This window comes from Abrus precatorius, unplaced genomic scaffold (genome assembly GCF_003935025.1).
Source record: "Abrus precatorius isolate BTA unplaced genomic scaffold, Abrus_2018 Scaffold9, whole genome shotgun sequence".
Classification (NCBI taxonomy): Eukaryota; Viridiplantae; Streptophyta; class Magnoliopsida; order Fabales; family Fabaceae; genus Abrus; species Abrus precatorius.
Window position 1 is genome coordinate 23599646 of NW_020874439.1, and position 22562 is coordinate 23622207.

The following is a 22562-nucleotide window of genomic DNA, read 5'->3' on the forward strand; positions in this document are numbered from 1 at the left end:
GTAAGAGAGAAAATAAGATGTTAAAGTAAAGTAAGTTCTTCAAATTAGGAACATTAATTAATTTAAATCCTAAAGATTGTTCGATATAAGTTATTTTAATCATTATTGTTATACTTTTAGAGATTAAAATAAATTTAAATTGTTTTATAAACTAAAACAGTAGTTGTTTAATAATTTCACCAAATTTATTTATTTTTCTTTTAAAACTAAAATTACTATTATATGATTCTAACAACTAAATATATAAAAACTAAATTTAATAATAATAAAGTAAATACAAATTTCTAAACTTCAATTGTCATACAGGGAGATGTCTTTTACGAACTTAATTATAAAAGAACTGTGGTTAACAAATTTAATTAATAATTAATGTGTATTCTCAATTGTAGTTTTGTATAGATACAAAAATACAGCTTGGTAAACTACAAATAACATATAATTCATGTTCTTCCAGCTGTGCATGCACAAATGGTTTATACTTTACAGTGATGCAAAATTGATCCATATATACTTTTTATCTGTTTAAATAATATATTATAAAGGTTATTTTATTCGATTTAGATTCCCTGCCTTTCCCAAAAAAAAAAATGAATTGGTGCAGTGGACTATTTTTGTGTAAAGTGAAAAATATGTGTATTAAATGTATACAGAAGTCATTTTTTAATTTTGAAAAAAATGATAAATGACTCGAAATGTATTAAAAAAGATTGCAAAAAATTATGAGAAGAGGAAAAGATAAAGGCCCGAAGCACAGAGCAGCTCTTAGAACTTTGGGTCAAATAAAAAACACTGTTGAAGATTCCAAATGGATGGAGTCTCCTACCCCTTTATAACTTTCACCCTATACCATTAGTCAAAATAATAACAAAATTATTAAAAAATATAATATTTTTAATCAAAATTAAATTTTATTTTAATAATTTATAGGACTTTTAAGTTTTAATACTAATATTTATTACATAAATTATTTAGACTAAAATTTAATGAACTACTGTTTGAAGATGAATTCTTAATGAACTTGACCCAAAATGAGAGATTGATCCAATGTTCTTGTATTGGTCCCATTTGCTAAGGATAGAGTAGATCCTACAATCCATTGATTGTTATACACATTGCCTTAGCTCTAGGGGTGTGCACTCTTTGCCATGTATACTCCTAAACTATAACTCTCATTACTTTAAGAATCAAAGTAATTTTGCAGATACCCACCCCTTTTCACTCATTTGAGGTTAGGACTTAGGAGCATCAAGATTAATTGGAAGACACGTACACACCCTAAAAGGAAAAAAGATTAACCCAGACATCTAAAACTTTCCCATTTTGATTTATCTAATACCTTTGTGCAAGTTATTTTTCCATCCATTCTGAAAAATAAGATACCATCATAAGGTCAATAATAATATTTTTAAACAAACTTAAAATTGCTTCATCAACAAAATATTTAACATAGTAATGTTATGTGCATAATTCTTGTCTATCAATGAATGAATCGGATAAATGATCATGAATGCATGTAACACAAAAAGACAAATGTAAGTGCAAGTGTCTGAATGCATGAGTTAACGTGTATAATTCAAGACATGATGTCAATAACTTTTGTCGTGGCCAATAGTATTTTAACTTATTTAATGGATTAATTTGCATATGAAAAAGTCTCTTTAATATTTACATTTAGAGTATATTTTTAAGATATACTTGTATACGAAGAAAAAAATAATGATATATAAAATTATATGATATTAATTGATTCAATTTAATAAAAATAAATAAATATTTTATTCTTAGATTGAATTAAATTTTTATCTAATTTTAAAAATCAATCTAATTGAAATCAAACTTTTATATATATAATACTTTTTATAAAAATAATTTTTTATACCCACATTTACAATTATGTATTTATAAAACCATAATATTTAACTTATAATTTTACTCATGAAGTTACATCTTGTATATTTTTACGAAACCACCATGCATTGTTGACATGCTAAGGATGACGCCAATATGGGGTATCAGATTGTCTCTTTCACTTAAGGAGATAAATGTATTTACATGAACCTAAATTTGTATTACATTTTAGATCAGTTGGTAAGAACTTCAAATTGGAACAGTTCAAAACCGTGATTTACGCTTTTGACTTGGTCCCATCCTCGTGGGTCTCCTTTTAGTCCCAAAATTGGAAGAAGAGTTTGTAATTTGTGCACTTTTGTGTAAATTGAAGGATTTTATGCATTTGTAAAAGACTTTTGCACTGTTTGTTTCTTATTGGAGACAGAACATAAGTGTACCTTTAATTTCGTGCGGTAATGAAAAGCATATTAAATTGCATTGTATTAGGATAGCAGAGGAACTTTCCCTTTCGCTTTCACATTGCTTTGTTTGGTTCAGTGATGACGCAATTATTCATAAGGTTCTGCTAACATAAACAGTGTTTTAAATAACTTTTTTTTTATTGATTTCGCCATTACCAGGCCTGCGAAATTGTTGGGGAACGCACAGAACTTTTAATTGCAGGTTAAATTATTGCAGAAGGGTCTGCTTTTTACACTGCAAATTGAACCTCCTAAAAACAATGGCACGTTCTTCATTATTATTATTATTATGATTATAAGATTACACAATTTCAAGTTTTTTTTATTCATTCTCATTTGAATATCTTTCTCTTTTCTTTATAAAGCCGTAATGTTTTATTTATGGCCTGGGTTGAACGAATGTATTTTTTTTCTTCGTTATATGTAAACTTCCTTTCAACTTTATTAAATGCCAATTCAATCAATAGCTTACGTTATGCTTTATTTTCTTCCATGCTTACTAGGAATTGCTGTATGTTCATGCCACTTTAATTATCATTATTCATTTTTCCAATCCGACTCATTTACTATTTATAAAAATAGCACGTCATCTCAACTACAACCAATACTAGGCTCTTTTTATGTTTGTTTTTTAAATTACATAAATATGGATTTCTTTTTACAAAATTACAAAAATATAATTTTTTTTAAAAAAAAACACCATTAACAACTTTTGACCACTTTTTGATACTTTTTAAATATTTAACCATTATTTTAAAAATTTGTGACTTTTGATTTTTTTTATTTTTTAATATATATTTTAAAAAATTGTTATCAACTATTTTCAACACTTTATCACTTTATCACTTTTTTTATCTTTTATTTTTTGTATTTACACTAAAAATTACTGTTGATAATTTTTAAACTTCATATTTCTATAATTTTAAAAAATATATCATATTCAATATATATAATTTCTAACTACCATATAAAAAAAATCCCCAATATTTATCCTATAATGAAATAAATTTTAAATATAGTCATAACTGCATGTCATGCAGTCCAAAATGGCAATTCTTCATTTTCCTATGTTATACCCACTTTCCTTCGAAGTAACGATCATATTTTACTGATTTCAAAATATCTTTTGTTGCCGTAAATATGACTTTATAGAGCAACGTCAAATGCGAGCAAATCTACCTCTATTTACTTTAATGACTCAAGAAAATAGTAACCGTAAACTTACTAACTCTGTAAATCAGCTTACTAGAAAGATAAAAAAATAAAAATTATATAAATATTTAAAAGCAAATTCACAAAATTGAAAAAAAAAGAAGAGAATGTTATAAAAAAATATTATAGTATCATTCATAAAAAAAAGTAAAATTAAAATTATATTTTTAAAAATTATCGTGAATTAATCGAACTCACCATTAGCAAGTTCGCCTAACTTGTGTGAGCTGAATAAAAAGTACCCTATAAGATTTGTGAGCTAATTTTTTTTGTTTAACTCAGTAACCCGTGATGAGTTGAATTGAGTCATGAAATATAACTTATTTTAACAGCTATAACTGCGTAGTGAAGATAGACCATGTTCTCTTCCAAATGTCCATAAAAGGTGCAGTTTTTAAGGCTTTTGAGGTCTATGATTCAACATACGACTAATAAGTCGTTCCCTTCCAGATTAATCTACAGCGATAACTGATTAACAGAGAGCAAGTACCGTGATATGTTGCATTCCATAAACAGCAGTGAAATCAATTTATACAATGAGTCCAAGCATTGACTATATTTACCCGGTCTAAGCCTGGTTCCCTTAGCACCAACAATCAACGATATTCCTCCGCAAATATAAAAATACAAATACTTTACTCTCACAAAGGAAAACTTTGGAACTGAAAAATAAACTATGCATAAAATAAAATACAGATCTACATGGTCTTTGTTCCTATTCGTGCCTCCAAATATCAGTACGAAAGAACACTCAGGTTTACTGAAACGGCCATTCAATAGCATCCTATAATGCTGTATAGAACAAATTGTAAGCAGTCTTCTTACACCACCAAATGAATGAATTCAGTTTATGCGTCAGTGCTATGGCGAAGAAACAGGTGAATGTAGTCATCACCAGGAATTCCAAGATCACAAGCCAACTTTTGTTAAGACCATAAGGAACTCAGTTTGGAAGCAAGTTTGGCACTCTTGTAGTCATCCCGAAGTTGAATAAATCTGAGAAATGAAAATTTTCATCACCAATCACGAGCAACAACATTAGGTTTTTTTATTTATAGGGGTGTTTGTGTGTGTTGGGGGAGTGGGGACTGACTAATAACCACCATCACCACCAAGACTTATCCTAACATGTGCGGTAAACTACATGATCAGTCAAGGTCATAAGAATATCATAAAACAAATGTTACATCAAACCATTTAGACCAGGATCATTTTAACAGTTTTTCCCGAACTTTTCCACTCCTCTACCCTTTTTATATTTAACAATCTTCCATTTCATTCACTTATCTTATTAGTCTTTTCAATTAACCAAACTACCTTAAGGGTTCTCTACCCACGAATGGTAGCTTCAGTGGCAAGCAAGCTTGAGTTCAAAGGTTAAGTGTTTGTGTGGAGGGACAATATCCCCAAGCGAGGATTAGCCTCAATCCCAAAAGGTTTACTTTATGAAACTAATGAAGAGTGTAAGGAAAGATCATAAGATCACCCCAAAAAAAACATAAAACAAATAATAAAAAATAATGAAAACTGAAATTGAATGGCACTGCAAAAATATTTTTTCTTACATACATAAGCCATTTATTAGTTAATTTACGAAGATGATCATGATGATGGTGGTTCAGTAATGATAACAACAAACAATAAATAATTGAATTAAATATAAACTATTGCATGAACAGATTCGATGTAATTACCTTTGCGCATCTTTCCGAATGCTAGGTGTACCCTCAAACAAAGTTGAAAGGCTCTCAGGAGCAACAATAAATACATTGGCCATTCTATAGAAAGTGTTCAGAAATTAGTTTTAAAAATTGGGAGGCAGGGGAAGAAATTTGGAAATTTGGCATATGATGTTCAACTTACATGCCCAACAATTCAAATTTTTCATCAACAGAAGGAGCATTGAAACTACGCACAAATTCTCCATACTCAGTAATGTCACGCTTCAGTCGCAATCCCCCACTGCAAAGTGATTCATGAGCATACAACAATCAGCAGGATACTATACAACTAATTAGTGACCAATGCAAAGTTCATAAAAAGTATGGCCAGTATAAAAATTGAAAAAGTTGAAGACAAAAAGACTTGCCTTAAAAAAGCTAAAACACAAAAAAATGTGGATAGAGAAGAGGGTTCATTCAGCCATTATAATACATAACGTAGAAGAACCACTGAGGAAGATCATTTTGTGATTAGCTTATGAACAACTTTTTCCAAGTAAAAGCAGTATATATTACAATAGTATGGCTGCTAGCTAGACAGATCAAGGAAAGCAGAGCCCAAGCCAAATTACCTTGGATTAAAAGTAAACTTCTGCCAATGGTTTAGCAGAACCTTGTGCAAGCGATTCCCCTAAAATGACAAAATTTATCATGTTATCAATGAAATTAGGACAAAGATCATCCCAACCAACACATAATATTTCACCATACCCATCTCAACACCTGGTAAAATAATGAAGATGTACAACTACCATAAACAGATTAATGTAAGAAAGAAAGATAATAGAACATTAGAACTAACATGAATCATCATGATTATTAGTTAGGAGTAGTAGAACTAATGCACAATTAAGTTAACCAAAATGTTTCAAAACTTTTTTTTAGCCAATTTTCGTTGTATATTTTCTTGCAATATCTTTGTGTAGTTGTGTCTTTCTCTTAGCCAACAAATACACAAATATAAGTTCTTGAAGTTTTTTTTTGCTCTCTAGAGAATAGCTCAGTTGATTGTTATGAGCAGAGCCCAGATCATGACGCTGAACAATACAGTTCAAATATATCAAGGCAGACAAAAAAAAATAGTAGCAACCCGAATAACAAGTTAATGGACTGAAGAATTTGAATAATACAAAATAAGTAGATGGTATGACGTATAATGTTGAAGGCAATAACGAGTTTCAGGCAGAATCCAATCAGCGGCATTTGCACCAAATTAGCTACTCAAGACAGATCTGGTTCACATTACATTGGATTATAGTTGGATATTCCTTGGATGTACAAATGAATCATCTTTGTCAGGACCTTCCTCGATCAGTAAAACATTGATTTGTGACAGAACTAGTGCAAACAAGGAATGAAGGAAGGAAACCATCAAAAGAAACCCCATCCCCTTCCCCCATTTAAAAAATGATAAATTCAAAAGGATTCTCCTCCCTAATAAATAATGCCATTTATATACTGCCATCTACAAAAAGCAATTTTCAACCAATGACACTGTTAGGTAACCTCCATTAGTAGTTAGCTATGATGTGTTGGGGAAATATTAGTAGTTAGTTACAATATATTTGTTTGTTAGCCTTAATTAGTTAGTAATTGGGTAGGATTGAGATTGTAGAAGAAATAAGGCACATTGCCTCTATAAATAAGAGGGAGGAAGAGAGAGAGGTCAGCTTGACAATTGTGAGAGTTGCGGCCTTTGGCTTAGGAGGTGCAGTCCTTGGAAGAACTGTTGACTGTAAGTTATTTATTCTGTAAAATTCTTGTATTTCTTAATAAAGATACCAGTTTCTGTCAGACACTTGTTATAAGATCCAAGAAGTCAAGAACCTTATAAGAAAGATCATCCATCTATCTGATTTTGTACAAGCAACCAACTATTTGATTCAACAAGACATCAAACTAATATATTCAAGGATCAGCAATAAAACACCATACCAACTCAGTCAGGAATGCTTGTTTGTTAAGACCTTCTAGAGCAGTAAAGGCAGACTCCAGCACACGAGAAAGATAAGCCACGACTCTGACAAAGAAAACCAAATATCCTTGTTAGGAATACAAAGATGGAGAAAAACAAACTTGATAAGAAATGTAGATATCACTCTAATGCATTATCAGATAATAATACGAAATGAAGTCATTTCCAAGTAAACTACATTACATAAGATTCAAAGTTCAAACTTAGTCCCCCTAAATAAAATTGAGATCTGAACAGTCTATAAACCTTGCTTTTAAAACCAGATTGGCAAGGATGATCAAGAGCTGGTCCCCTGGCCAGTCTGATCCACCCTCTAAAAACAGAAGCTTAAAAATTATAGAAATATGCTAGAGATATATTTTGATTTTTCTGCCATGATTCTATTTATATACCTAACATCTGTTATATTTTTTATGTATTGTCATATATTTATAGGTATTTATTTACACAAGCCTGGTTGGACCTCAGAATCCTTTAACCTCTCCTTTTCTTGGTTCAAAGACTGATCTGGTTTTCAAAACCTTGTTAGATAGAAATATGCATCACATCAAGAATGAAATTATAAAATAAATGCTTGGGAAAGTAAAAACAACTGCTTCACACCCATACAGAGATATAAATTACAAAAATATCTATACTAATACTAGTTTCAAGTCACATCCACCTTGTGCAGGCAGTGGTTGCCCGATGGTCAGGAGCCATTCCATCATCAGGTGATCGATAATCTGTAGCCTTTTGCTCAGCTGAAAGCAGCCGCTCCACCTATCACAGGGTTTAAGGTGGAATATACAGAGAGTAGCCATTAGCAACAGCTTACCCACACTTGCACAGGGTATTTAAAATATGTATGATGGAGTTGAACACTGGCCATCAAAAAAGCATATCATAGGAATATAGACAGAAACTGACCTCAGCCATGACAGTTTCAATGCACTGTTGTAATCCTTTATAAGCAGCAGCCTCTGCACTTGACATGGCGGTGGCCATTTCTTCACAAGAAGCAGCATGTGCACCATCCACAGGGAGCAAAAGCCTAGATATAGAATTTGCAAAGTACTGTACAGAAGTAGTCATTTTGGTTATATGGTTTTATTTATACCTAAAAAAAAAAATTAAAAATCAAGGCTCCTCATTGTACTTGTTGGATAATAGCTACACTGCTTCCAGAACGTTGTACAGCAACCATGAAAGATCTGAAACTGCTTTCACCAGCAGCAGCAGCAGCCTCTGCCTGCATTCAACAAATAAATTTTGAGTGTCTGGTTAATGTGCTCAAATCTGACACTACACTATACTTAAACAAGAGCTTGCAAAAAATAAAAATAAAAATCATGTAATTACAGCAGATGCAGCTGCAGCAGCCACTCTACGGCTAACACTTGTACCCAAAACAAATCTTTCCCTCAAATTAGCTGCTTCAGTCAGGCTGTCTCTAGCCCGTTCAAGCCCATCTGCTATATATTGACTAACCTGCGAAAGACACAGAATGAGCTCCAACACATTAAATGTATCAAATATCTGAATGCTGACAAATTGTGAAATTAACTTACTTGGTCTAGCAGACAAGTAAACACTGCTTTGACATGGGTTGCAAGTGTAGCAGGCTGTAAAGAACAATAGTTTCAAACTTCAATTGTGCATACCAAGTATTAAAAATATCAAGGATCAAAATATCAGCATCTTAGCTACCTAAATATTGGTAAGTGCTAAAGACACAGAGGAAATATAACAGAATGACAAATTATTACAGAAACATTGATAACCTATAATACCAAAAATAATTCACATTTAGTATGAGTATACATAATCAAGGCTATTTAAATTTTCTATACTTGTCCAACTATTAATATAACAATTTCCCCATCCATTTAATTGTCTTTTGACATGAAATGAATTTAAACATATAAATCTACTTGTTTATTTGCTAAACTATTTATTTTTTAAGACAAACAAGGATGGAAGAAAATCCAAACTTGCCAGACACATCATGCTTAATGAACCTCGTATATAGGCAACCGCACTTTTAAGTATTAATCCAATTAAACAAAGCTGACTTGGCAGAAGCTCCCTCCGACACTTACCCAAAGCAACCACTGCACTGCAAAAAATACTTTTGTAGAAACATACCTTCCCAAATTTCAGTTAGAAAAACAAGTAATTAATTACCTGGGAAGCAAAGAGATTGCATCTTGTGATTGCTTCTTCATTCCAACGCACAAACTCTGTCACAACTGTGACAGATATTTGCTGCTGAGAAGAAGCTACTGAAGCTCCTTTTGAGCGTCCAATAGTCCCAGATGATTCAGATATCTGCTGGCTTTCAGCTCGCAATTCTTCCATCTGCATTTTATTAGCTCATATAAAGCCTTTTTTTTTTTTTTGCATTCCAATCCAATCAGTTAGGGGAAAGAATTGAAACAAATGCAAACCTTCACTTTATATAATTGTGTAAGAGATGCCTGTTCGTATTCAGGGTATTCATCCTTGTGACTTGAAAACAGGGATTCTGTTAGACCTGAACAATCAGAGAACTTTCCATTAAGTCACCTAATAACAGTTTTGAATCTTCTAAAACTAGCACAATGCACATGTGACCAGGACAAATTGATGGTTAAATGTTTATGATCATTGGAAGGAAAGCAATGAATAATACAAGAATGAAGCATATCTATCATTGCTGGAAATTTATAAGATGGGTAGCCCAACTTGAAAACTTCCAACATGCAAGACTAGAGAAATTAGAATTTTCCTGGATTGAATAGAATATTTCCATTTAAGCCATATAATAATTAAACTGTTGGGTCTACCATTTAAATTACAACATCAAACAGAAGTTATTGCCAAAGCAAGCAGTTAAGTATGAAATTATGATTCAAAAGCATTATCAATTTTCACCCCCTATTTTATATGACAAAAATAGCAAGGCCCCCACAACAATTGATACATAACTCAATGCATCATATTATATTGTAAGCAGATGACCAACCTTAAGATATCATGAAAATATAATTGGTGTCATGTTTCACCTCAAAACCATTTCTGTGTACTTAAGTATTACCAAAAACCGCACCTAATGAGCAGACAATATTATTCCTTCTAGTACCATTAGAATCTATGTTCCAAACCATTATTTCTTTTAGAGATGAGTTCAGCAGTTTGGAATGAAGAAAATCAGGCATATTTGAAGTTAAGCCATTACCCTCAACATCCAAGTCACCACATCCCACAGCTTGTAGATCTCTTGCAAGTTCTCGGGTCTTTTCATATGCCACTGCCAGCATTCGAAGATACTGAAACCTCAAATCAAATACAAATCACTTAGGCATCATCCTGCTGTCTAAACTGGCACTTGGATGACAATAATGAAGGAAGTAGGTTAATTGTACTCACTAATAGAAGCCCACCTTCCTCCATGGAAGGTAAATTGACAAGAGATGGTTTCACTAACAGTTTGTCAAGAAGGGATGTGATTCGCTGCTCTAAAACTCGCTGCACATAGAATTATGAGAACAATTACATGTTTGGTTTTTCTGAACACATTAAACTATACAATCTGTTCAAAAGCCACAATATTCAGTAAGAAGGAATAAGACTCGCTGCACACTGAATTGAGAACAATTATATGTTTGGTTTTTCTGAACCCACTAAACTATACAATCTGTTCAAAAGCCACAATATTCAGTATGATCATGCTATCAGGTACCTGAACTAAAATTGACATAACTTCACTTGGTGAAGGGAATACAGCCGTGATTGTTGCAGCCTCTTTACGAACAGTATCTGTAGAAAATTACTATTAATAATTGATTCTGTCAAGAAACTATTTATTTTAATAACAGCAGAAATTATACTTCAAACCTGTAATTTCTTTGTATAAGGAGGAAAGCCCACGAGCAACATTACTAGGACTAGCTTGGGCAGCCTGGTCACCAAGAACCAGCCTAGTGTCTGCATTCATTACTTCCACATCAATGAACATTGGACGTGTTGCCACATAATGTTGCATGGCACTTGTACCCCTGTTGAACTGCATTACAAAGAGTAATTTAGTTAATAGATGCTCTAATTTACCAGAAATTTAACATTTGATATATTAGTCGATGCACTCAAACTAGTGAATTTATTCATTTCCATTATATGGAAGTAAGCAACATACACTGCAAGCATAAAGAGCAACATTTGAAAGCAAACTTTCAAATCACTACACTGGAAGCTTGGACTCTATTTAAAGAGTGTATGTCAAATACAATTTAATCAATATGTGGACCTATTAATGTATTAAATCCATTTAGTATTGGCAACTAAATGAAATCTAGCAAACTACGAAGTACAATAACTAATAGGCAGATCAATACATTTTTACCCTCAAATTTCAAAAAGGCAGTTTCATTACTTATTGCTGGAATTCACAAGAAGGAATTAGCTCAAGCAATGAACAAATGATGTAGAGGAATTTGGCAATTGGCACCAGAGATACAAAGGATTAGAAGGGAAATAGCGATGAAACATATGAAAGATATTAGAGAAAGTGATAGAATATGACTAAAAGAATATCCTTAAATGTATTCATAAGAAGTTATGACAGAGAAACCTGGAAACAAGCCCAGATCCAACTATGGGACTTGAGAATTATAAGCGAAAATACAATAATGTAAGTAATAAACTTATAAAAACCCATGAACATGAGAGAAATCATATCGTGTTTTATGATTCTCTTAGGATGATATAAAGTACCATTTCTACTATCAACAACTCAGAATTTTTTTTTTGTTTGATTTTATCAATAAAGGATCTGAATGCCAGTATCAAATTTGGGAAAGGGACAGACGGAGTAAGGGGGGAAAGAAAGAGAAGGATGTAATTATGTACAACAAAACTTCATTACCTGAGACAAAATTTTGGCACATTCTGCCATTGTGGTCAATTCTCTTTTCTGTGATGCTGCATCAAACCGAGAAAGCAATCTGTTCTCCAGTTCTGCAGAAATGGTGACAGAATAATCAGATATTTTTTATTAATTTAACATTCATGATCTGCCACTAAATATTTTGGTCACCCTTACGTAAGAAGGTCAGTTACTTCAAAAGGATCTGTTTGTTCTTATATTTTTAAACGCAAGAGAAAACAAAAAATCCTGATCTTGGACTGTGGTAACAGGACAGGTAGAATTGGGGTACTATTAAATTGTTTGCCCCAAGCCTAGGTAAAGTATTTTGCTGCTACTCTTCTTATTAGAAGAAAAAGGGTAGTAAATAAAATTTTCCATATGATTTTATTCCTCAATATTGATTAAATCTGGCTCACACAGTTTTGAACTAGGATAAGACATGATAAAAGCATATGTCCTTAAAAATTAGAGACTTGCATTCCAAGATACAGAACACACAATGGAAAAATGCAGAACACAAAAAGGCAGGCAGAAAGAACTGTCCCAGGAAAATTTACAAATATGAGCTCTGCATCATTCATTAAAGTCAATTTGTACTCCAAATTCTAGATGGTTGTTCTAAAAAATACGGTAAATGCTGCAAGATCATATAGATGCGCTGCATGATCAATAAGCCTAATTAGATGCCCTATAGCAAGAACCTATTTAATAAGCACAGAAATCTGTCATCATCGTTGATAAAACAAACTCTCTTTTGAAATTCCACCTAGACATAGCTAATCAGCTTTTAAAGGAAGATGACCATTTTATCTGCTCAATAGAAAGCAAATAATCTTACGGATGACAAAATTCTTAGATTGAATAATGTACTTTGTCATTCATTATATCGAGGAAAAAATGCCAATACTGGAACAATTTTAATAGGAAATAACATTGGTTCTCTTAATTATTCTTTTTGGCAGAAATATTAATAAGTTAATGTGTCCAAGTTTTTTTTGTAAAATACTGACCATTGCAGTAGTCCTGTAAATTGGCAACTGCAACTTCTAATCCTCTGCTAGCAGTTGCATTTCCCATAGCTGATGGGACAGGTATTCCATGTCTTCCAATATCTTCTTCAGCAAATGACCCTGAAAATTAACTGAGTTAGCATAGCACTGAGGTAAATTGGTTAAAAGCATTATATAAAAATTCAGAAGGCATCTTAATTCTTACGTAATTTCTGGGCGATTGAAGCAGCCTCTGCAACCCGGCTATCATCAGAAAAAAGAGGTGAAAGCTCCATCAAATCTCCTGGGCTGCTATTGAACTCCATTAAGTACTGCAGAAATTAATCGACATTTGGTAAATTTCCTAACGTGAAAGATGGTAGAAACCAAATGAACTGTTTGATATTTACTTTTATCAGCTCAATTGTTTGACTGGCAGTTTCTCGCTGAGCATCTGCACTCTGACAAAAAATAACAGCATCAGACTTTGAGATCACAATTCATCTATCAAACATAGTTGAAGCTTGGAAGAACTCTCTACCTGGAGATGATCACCAATCTTTGCAGCCGTCTGGCCAACACTTGAAATACGCGAATCCAACCTCGCAAAGCTATCAAACAATCCATCTACACCCTTTTCTAACTGAAAAGGAAATAAAGACAAAAGCACAAAAATTCAACCGATCATTCCAATTCAAACTCTAAGCTCGGAGCTAATCAATGTTTTTTAACCTTAAACAAAACGCTCCCAAATATCACTGGGATGGGCAATCTAATTTTTTTTTAAAAAATTTCATAAGGTTTAAAACACCAAACAGTCGCAAATTTTAGCATAACACAAACAAAATAGATCCCAGACTAACCTCACCAAGTGTCTTTCGATGCTTAGAGTCTTGAACAGAAACATCTTTCTTAAGATTGTAGAGTCTCCCATCAATCTTCCATCCAAAATAACATCAACAACAAAATTAAGACTTCAATCTAAATCCGCAAACTAAATTATCAAAAGATTAAAAAAAATCAAAGAAAAACCTGTTTACGAAGCTCAAGCAGCTCCTTACAGGAATCCTTGAACAGAGACAAGAGCTTCTCAACCTCAGGGAACAAAGGACTGGTAAGCGCCTGCGAGTATTTCGCGGCATCGGACGGCGCTCGCATGTGTCCATTAGGCAGAGAATCCGCACCGTCCGGTTCCGCTTCTTCCAACTTGAACGACGGAAGAAGCTCGTTCACGAGGTTCCCGAACAACGCATCAAACGAGAAATCACCCTAACACAGTATTAACTTCCTTCAATCAGAACCGAAATTTCATTTCCGAAATTGAACGCTGAAATGAACAAACGCACCTTGAAGTCGTCGATGTCGAGAATGAGAGGGAAGGAGGTAGCTGACGACGGCGTTTTGGTGGTCCTATCAGTCCGGACTCCATCTCTGGGCTCTCTCATGACGCAGGAAGTGATGTGAATGTGGTTCGATCTCGCGGAACGAATAAGGAATTAGGAATTGCGATCTTCTTCGGTTGTATCGTTATCGTGCGTTGGAAGGTAAACTGCAACTGTGAAAGTGAAAAGTGAAACGAAAACCCTTGACACGTTGGCGTGGATGGATCGATGACCCAGCAAAGCAAGAAGAAAACACCGAGACAGCGGAAGGAAGGAAACCTGCAACCAATATGGTAACGGGAAAATTATTGTTAATATTATTTTATGTGACTTTTAGTTATTATATATAATAAAATTAATACTACCAAATACGTAAATAAAATTAATAAATATAATTATGTCAAATATTATAAAACAATTACCAGAGTTATGTGATTTGAATAAAATTGTTCCTCTTTTCTTTTTATAAAAAATAAATAATAAATTTAAGATGCATTAATTATTAAATTTTATATATTTTTTATTATCATCATTAAATATATAAATTACTAACTATATCATTCAATATCATAGATATTTTTTAAATAAAATTTATATTTATAAAAAATAAACATATTTAATTTTTTTTTATTTTAGTAATTTAATTTTTTATTTTTTATAAAAAGGATAAGAGAGTATATAATAAAATTGATATGAAGAGATTTCATTTAAAAATTAAAAAATTTATTTTAATAATGTTAACGTCTTAAAAGTTTTACTATTCGATTATCAGCTAAAAGAAATATTTTATACACGCTAAGCGGGTAAGGAAAAGTTGAATATAATAAACAATAAAGATTTTTAATAGTGAATTCGTCAATAGATGAGAATATCAAAGTAAATGATGATGACGAAATAAAAGGAGATGCTTAGATTATTAAAGTCCAAACACTTATCATACGACAAATTGAATGATCGTTGGTTTTGAGAGATCCTTGAATTGGAAAAATGATCAAAAACAGTAATAATAATTAATTTGGATTAAAATTTAACATAAACTACACTAATTATTTAAATTAGTTGATTTAATTTATATTATCAGTCCATCGCACTCCATGAATACATTTATCGATTCGTCAGGGTTGGAAAATTAGATGTGTCATAATGCGGGGTCTGTGGTTTCCCAACATTTCCCCTCACAATGACAAAACGACATGAATGAGATTTCACATTTTCACTTGATGAACACGAGCTGTTGTAGTATGATGTTTATGTGCTCATAATTTTCTGAACACACGTTTTCAATGCATGTAAAATCGTTCAAATTGATGATTAATTAGTTTTTATTAATTTAATTATTAAGACTGGATAATAACAAAGGTAACTCTATCACGAATCAAAATTTGTTGGTTGTTCATATAGTTGGATAACTGTCTAGAACCTGATATGAAATTCACTGTCATTGTTGCTCTTCAATTAAAATATGACTCATGTTACTACTGCTTTGAAACCATCAAAGGTGGTAGTAGTTAGTCGTTGGATACTAACAATAGTTAATGTTGGATACATCATAAATATGTACTGTCAAAATCACTTTACGTAGATATTACACATCCCTTCACAACTTTCTACGATTTTACGTTTATAGAAATTTGCATGTTTATTTCTTTCAACACGATATGGGAACTCCGCAGATGATTTTTAAACTAAATTTTCATAGAAGCTAAAATAATAGTGGCAAGTAGCATCATTGTTGATGAATCAGATGATGAATTTGTTGTTAAATCATTCTTATGCACACCGTTTTCATCAATCATAAATAGAAATTTTTACGAATGAATTGGTTTTTGGTGGTGGACAGGGCGACGATTTCTGTTCTACCCACAAATGGTTGAGATACTCTTATTTAATGTGACGCGTGAAGTGGTTAACTATATCATTATTAAGTGTATTTCTCAAGTTTTATTTTCAATGCAAAGTTACAACAACTTGGTGTAGAAAGTGGATGTTAGGTATATAAATAAAATACGATTTTTATTAGATAAAAATAACAATATCTTAATAATTAAAATATTTATTAATTCTATAAATTAAACACATTATTAATGTGATATTTTTATTATTATCTAACTATCAGTTGATATTTTATTATATAATTTTGATTTTATTAACAATTAATCAAAAAATACGCTGATAATATATCAAGATATTAGGTTCTTAGTTTGATGCATCGATGCAAAGGAAATTCAATGGCAAATTCATAAATTTATTATCGTAATTGTTTTTTTCTTACATGTCTCCATAAATTTAAGTCCGGAATATAGAATTGTATTAAATCTTTTTAAAAATTGACAAGATTGTTTCATGTTGAAAATATGTGTAAACTAAGAAAGAAAAAGGAATTAAAGATAAATTTCACTTTTTTATATAAATAAAAAATTTATTGAATATAATTTTATTTTAGTTGACCCACAAAATTATAATTTAATTATGTAAAATAAATGATATATTTTAGAAAAATATATAAAATTAAAAATAGCTATTAATCATGACAAAAAAAATATACGCACATGATAAATTATTTATTTGTTGAAATATATAAAGTTTTTAACAGATATATTTATACAGACAATAAAATTTTATATATAAAAATTTCATAACTTAATATATTAAAACAATACAATAATATGAAATATTATATTTTCAATAAAATATCTTACTATATATCCTTATATTCACGTTAAAATAATCGATAATATATTCCTCTTATTTTTTTTATATGTATTTTGTTTTCCAAAACAGTAACGACTCTGCCAAAAATGTTACAGTTACTCGATCGAAGGGGGTAGAGATTGAATTACTGGAATACCCCCAGGTGTAGTTGATGTGGGTTAATAATGGAGGGGTAAAACAGTCTACAAGGTAAAAGGAAGGTTCACTTTGATTGAGAAAGTGGTTGTGATGGTGCTGCATAACACTTGGTCCAGCACAGCACAGCACGCACGCCGGGCTCAACAATAATAATCAAAACGCAGCTTTTCATTCTCTCTCTCTCTCTCTCTAAACTCTGCTCGCAACGCCGCCGTTTTGGAACCCTTCCCTTCGACTCTCTGTTTTGGTTTTCAAAAGGGGAAAAATTATTAGAACAACGCGATTTCGCAAACAATTTCACTGCGTTGAATCGAATTGGGACAACAAGGAATCGGATCTCAAGGTCAAATTCTCTGCCTCCTTGTTTCGATGCCGACCGAAGCAAATCATGATAATCCTGTTTTTTGTTTTTTCGTTCTCTAATTTGTGGATTCTTTTTTGTTGCAGATTTCAATTTGTTATGTTTTTTTGTGCTTGGTGTGTCTTTCGTTTTTGTTTATTTTTTAATGGGGTCTGATTACGGTTTCATATTTGATTTGATTGTACTGTGTTTTTTTTTTTTTTTTAATTAATAGCTCATTATCGATTTTATAAATCGTCGTGGAAACAATGGGAGGTGCATTACCCAGAGACTAAATTTAGGGTTGTGTGATCAGGGTTTAAGGGTAGAATTACTTCAATGACAGGCCGTTTATATTGTGAAGTTGAATAAGTGGGGTGGTATTGAAAGGGAAAATTCAAGGGAGAGAAGGAGGATTGTACTTTAGGGTTGCACTTTCGCTGGCAGTGATAAAGAACATAAATTATTTGTTTAGTGAGTAGGGTTTGCACAATAATAATTTGTCAATAGATAGGTTTAATCTGAGAAATAACGAATTTGGTTTGATGCTGTTTGTTGGTTATTGACGCATACAATCCTAGTGGTTTCGTGGAATTTACAGGAGTAATCTACTCATAAGAATAGATTCACAGGAAAATTGGTGGCAGTGCAATTCTAAAATCTAAAAACATTCCAAATAATGGTTTGATCCTAAAAATATATTGATGATTTACAAATGTGTGTGTGTGTGCACAAGCTTGAATTTGTATCTCCATTACTTTTATATTTTGCATCAAACCTACACCTTTTTTTTGTCATTATGGTACTGTTTTTTTGTTGCTTTGTCTACTACTCGACAGAGGTTGCTTGTTGTGACTTTCTTTATTTTCTATTCAATTTATTGATATATGTATTCTTGATCAGTGCTAAGCAGGAAGCAAAATTGCTTTTAAATATAAAGAAACAGAGGATAACGTAAGGCCTTGTTCTTGATACTGTTCTGAATTTGTTGGATGGCGGAAAAATCATGCATCAAGCGCCTTCAAAAGGAATATAGAGCCCTTTGTAAAGTATGTTCAGCTTTTTTTCTTAAATTGTGCTTCTCTATTTATGTTCGCAGTTTCTATGCTTTCCTGTCCTGTTGGTACAGACCATATTGTTATGCTTGTTCTGTTATCTCACTGGTTCTCCTCTCTGTCTGTGTGTATTTGTTCAATTGTCTCAAGTTGGTGATTTGATTTTGTGGCTGGTAGCTTGGTAGGAGTTAGGACATTTAGAGTATGAGACAGGCAACACATTATTGTCTATTTTTTGCATTTTACCTCTTAATACAATTTGTTTGTAGTTTCTGATTAATATTTTCATGTTTGATTGATCCACAAATTATACTTTACAATGTTGGATTGTTTGGGCCTGTATCAATCAATTGACAAGAGATTTCCTTTTTTATTTAATAAAAATATAAATAATTGGTGGTATTTTAGAATATTTCAACTGGACGATGCTTAATTTCAACATTGTATTTGCAGGAACCAGTTTCTCATGTTGTGGCTCGTCCTTCACCAAGTGATATTCTTGAGTGGCGTAAGTTTGTTTCACACTGTTACATGTCATATATTAATTTATGTTGAGCTCTAATGTTCAATAAGAAGAAAAGAATTGTGTTGAACCTTTGTTATGTTATATATATGTTTATCAATGTTGTAGAACCTGTTACCAACTGATCACATGGCAGCAGCCTTACATTTACTTCAAAGCTTACCCTCATTAATACCATTACATTTTCAGCAAGAAAGGAAAATATGATGTCAGCAATTTAATTTTAATTTGTTTTTAAGGAGTGGTTGATACTTAATACTGATCTTGTTATATTTTAATGTCTCAGATTATGTGTTGGAGGGAAGTGAAGGGACGCCTTTTGCAGGTTTAGCAAATTGTGATTATTGCATATTGACATTTTACTTTTTCAGTCCCAATGTGCCATGTTATTTTGAAATGTCCCAATTTAAGTATTGCTATCTCAATTTATATATTATTTATGTTGGTCTCATTTTTAGGTGGATATTACTATGGAAAAATCAAATTTCCTCCTGAATATCCATATAAACCTCCTGGAATCAGGTGATCCTTCTTGCTGCAGTATGCTTGTTCTTTCTAATTTTCATTCATCTGTTCTACTGTAATTTTGATTAAGTTTATACTTTCTATAATGTAGCATGACTACGCCTAATGGACGGTTCATGACACAGAAAAAGATCTGTTTGTCTATGAGTGACTGTAAGTCTTTTATATGTTGTAGCACAAAGCAATTAGTATCATGAATTACCCATATTATTACAAGTTGATATTTCTGTGGGCTTGGCTTCTTTTGCAGTTCATCCAGAAAGTTGGAATCCCATGTGGTCTGTATCAAGGTCAGAATGTTCTAGTTATAAAGTCCTCTCAAGTTCTTTGCACTGTTTTGTTTTTTATTTATCTTTTGATTTTTTATTGTGTTTTTATGTTATTATGCACTAGGAATTGGTATCTGACTAACAGCAGATGTGTGTTATTATTTTATAGCTATATACTGATACTTTCAATTTATGAATGCAGCATACTAACAGGGCTTCTTTCATTCATGGTATGTTGTGATTTCCTCATATTGTAATTAAACTCAAGGTTCTTCCAAATCCTGTGGCTGTTCTGCGCTCTGAAGATATTACTCTTGTATTGCCTTGTTTGAATTTTCTGTGGGGGTGGTAAACTGGTTGGGGTGGAGCGTTGGCGTGAACCTAGCCTACCACTGACCCTCAAGCTGAAGTGACCAATATTACTTAAGTTTCTTGTCTTTGTTGTATATACTATAGCAAAACAAAAATTAATACCATTTTCCAACTTCATGTGGCTGGTAGACTCCTGAGTGTTAGGCGTAGATAGTGCTTGTTGACAGAGTCCATTTAATAGACTCCGATTTGTGTACCCTGTGCAGTCAATGCTTCATCACGTAAGCAGATTTTCCTTGAGGGCTTTTGACAACTGACTGACTTCTCTTTTGCAGATGGACAACAGTCCAACCACTGGCAGTGTAAACACCACCACTGCTGAGAAGCAGCGACTAGCAAAATCTTCCCTTTCATTCAATTGTAAGAAGTAAGTATGTAGCACCAGCTATTCAAGATGGAAGCAAGCAAGGTCTCTATAATTTTTGTTTCACAATTAATTCCTGCTTTGATAATTTTCCATACAGTGCAACATTCAGGAAAATGTTCCCCGAGTACGTGGAGAAGTACAACCAACAGCAGCTTTCTGAGCAAGTTGCTTCAGAGCGGGTCTCATCAGAGATGTCTCATGACAAAAGTTCAAGGCCAGTGTTGGAAAAGAAGTTGGATTCCACAGGAGAAGACATGAGAAGAGTAGATGGGTTGAAGGATGTGAGAAAAAACAGAAAACCATTTCCAACGTGGATGATGTTGTTACTCTTCTCCATCTTTGGGGTTGTTATGGCATTACCCCTACTTCAGCTGTGATGGCAGGCAGCAAAATCTCTATAGGAGGCATCAGGGTTCAACAAGGGTTCTCCTGGAACTGGGTTCTATATGTTCTGCTTAGATTTTGTCAATGTCTAACAGGATTTGTATAGGAAATGATGGACATGGAGGCCACGATAAATCTATGGGCTGATTTTACTCCTTTGTGTCTCTGTTACATGCTTGATACTTGGTGAATGCTAAGAAGTTACATGCTTGATACTTGTGTTCCTCTAAATATGTTTTGAGGTTTGTCTTCTTTGTGGTGTTGGCTGTTAAACACACTGCACTTGCTGGTTGGGTGTGGTCTACATTCTGCTTGTTAGAATGGGTAAATTATATCCGATTAAATCATATAAACGTAATTCGCAGTAAAATTTTGATCCCTTTTAAATGGTGATGTGTGTAAAGAGTGGAAAGTTAAAAAATAGAATATGCCTACTTTATATGAATTTTGTATTCTGCCCGAATTGTGATATTATGGTTTTTGTTATTTCATTTCTGGTTTGGCCATTTCTGTCAAACAATTATACTTTTTTTTTTTTCCAAAAATGAAATTTTAGAATAAATTAAAACCTGGTATAAATCTTTAAAATATTTTTTGGTACAGTGATACTTGACTCTAATGTCCACATACATTACCATGAGATTTACTCCTTGGCGTTCCAAAACCTTTTTTTTTTTATTTTGGTGGTGCCGCATAATTTTTAATTTACGCCCTGAATCTAACTTATATCACTAGTACATGCTAATATTAAAGATTGATAGTAATATGTTTCTTCTTTTTTGTAAAAAACAATCGGCACAAAGCTAAAAAGGCACATTTAGTAAATTGTCCAATAAATATAACTTTAAGGATGACAATTTTTAATTAAATACAGTGTCGATAAGCACAATTACAAAAATGAAATAATTTAACATAAATTTTAATGAAGACTTTTATTATATTTATATATCAAAATTCGTGGTTAATTATTTACCAATCAGTAAATCACTTGCCATTTCAAACGGAGATATCTCTGTATATAATTTTCCATCCCATCTTCTCTATTTTAAATCTGTAATGCTTCTTATTATTACATAAAAAACAATAACAAATGCTATTAATCAAATTAAGCAATAAAAAATAAAAGTATTTAATAAAAATGACTAGTCATGTTAAAAATATGAAACTAATAAAGTTGGATCAAGATGGCAATAATTGATTTGTTTCTTGAGTTCAAATTTTACTCTCTATATAAGAACTTTTTTAATGGATGGTTTAGAAGTGCTCTTTGATTTTAAAACACGTTTTGATTCAATAAATTTTTTAAATTTAACTTACATAAACTTTACTGTACCATATTAGAAACATAGGATTTTTTCTTGTACTATGTTAGAAATATAGAAATTAGTTTAAGCTTGT

General features: G+C 32.2%; 2 protein-coding genes across 5 annotated transcripts; one reads left to right on the plus strand and one right to left on the minus strand.

The window, feature by feature from the left end:
* Nucleotides 1-3942: 3942 nt before the first annotated feature.
* On the minus strand, nucleotides 3943-14795 carry LOC113849634 (exocyst complex component SEC10b). 4 transcript variants are annotated; one of them, XM_027479671.1, is made up of 24 exons: nucleotides 14444-14795; nucleotides 14130-14366; nucleotides 13961-14035; nucleotides 13639-13740; nucleotides 13508-13558; nucleotides 13324-13429; nucleotides 13119-13238; nucleotides 12106-12197; nucleotides 11079-11247; nucleotides 10924-11000; nucleotides 10611-10709; nucleotides 10420-10510; nucleotides 9650-9735; nucleotides 9387-9560; nucleotides 8771-8824; nucleotides 8562-8690; nucleotides 8359-8451; nucleotides 8130-8276; nucleotides 7885-7982; nucleotides 7181-7265; nucleotides 5818-5876; nucleotides 5388-5486; nucleotides 5219-5302; nucleotides 3943-4520 (listed from the first exon to the last, which is right to left on the minus strand). In XM_027479671.1, exons 1-24 carry the CDS (start codon nucleotides 14540-14542, stop codon nucleotides 4451-4453), a joined length of 2496 nt encoding a protein of 831 aa, XP_027335472.1. In that variant the 5' UTR covers nucleotides 14543-14795; the 3' UTR covers nucleotides 3943-4450. The 4 variants fall into 4 exon arrangements, with proteins under 4 accessions (XP_027335472.1, XP_027335474.1, XP_027335475.1 ...); XM_027479673.1 differs by having other exon boundaries at nucleotides 4000-4520; nucleotides 14193-14366; nucleotides 14444-14772; XM_027479674.1 differs by having other exon boundaries at nucleotides 4000-4520; nucleotides 14159-14366; nucleotides 14444-14772.
* Nucleotides 14796-17429: 2634 nt separating this feature from the next.
* LOC113849432 (ubiquitin-conjugating enzyme E2 34-like) lies at nucleotides 17430-21539 on the plus strand. Its single transcript, XM_027479340.1, has 10 exons — nucleotides 17430-17672; nucleotides 18573-18718; nucleotides 19178-19232; nucleotides 19534-19572; nucleotides 19706-19769; nucleotides 19864-19925; nucleotides 20023-20062; nucleotides 20244-20271; nucleotides 20689-20780; nucleotides 20878-21539. The coding sequence occupies exons 2-10, from the start codon at nucleotides 18662-18664 to the stop codon at nucleotides 21155-21157; spliced, it is 717 nt and encodes a 238-aa protein (XP_027335141.1). The 5' UTR covers nucleotides 17430-17672; nucleotides 18573-18661; the 3' UTR covers nucleotides 21158-21539.
* Nucleotides 21540-22562: the final 1023 nt, after the last annotated feature.

Bases quoted from the DNA above. Each gene is read 5' to 3' on its own strand.
- LOC113849634 (XM_027479671.1), bottom strand. From the start codon at position 14,542: ATGAGAGAGCCCAGAGATGGAGTCCGGACTGATAGGACCACCAAAACG. The intron at 8,825-9,386 runs GTAATTAATTAC...TGTTCTTTACAG, and splicing joins GCAATCTCTTTGCTTCCCAG to CCTGCTACACTTGCAACCCA. The intron at 7,266-7,884 runs GTGGATGTGACT...TTTCTTTGTCAG, and splicing joins GCAACCACTGCCTGCACAAG to AGTCGTGGCTTATCTTTCTC.
- LOC113849432 (XM_027479340.1), top strand. From the start codon at position 18,662: ATGGCGGAAAAATCATGCATCAAGCGCCTTCAAAAGGAATATAGAGCC. The intron at 19,770-19,863 runs GTGATCCTTCTT...TCTATAATGTAG, and splicing joins TATAAACCTCCTGGAATCAG to CATGACTACGCCTAATGGAC. The intron at 19,926-20,022 runs GTAAGTCTTTTA...CTTCTTTTGCAG, and splicing joins CTGTTTGTCTATGAGTGACT to TTCATCCAGAAAGTTGGAAT.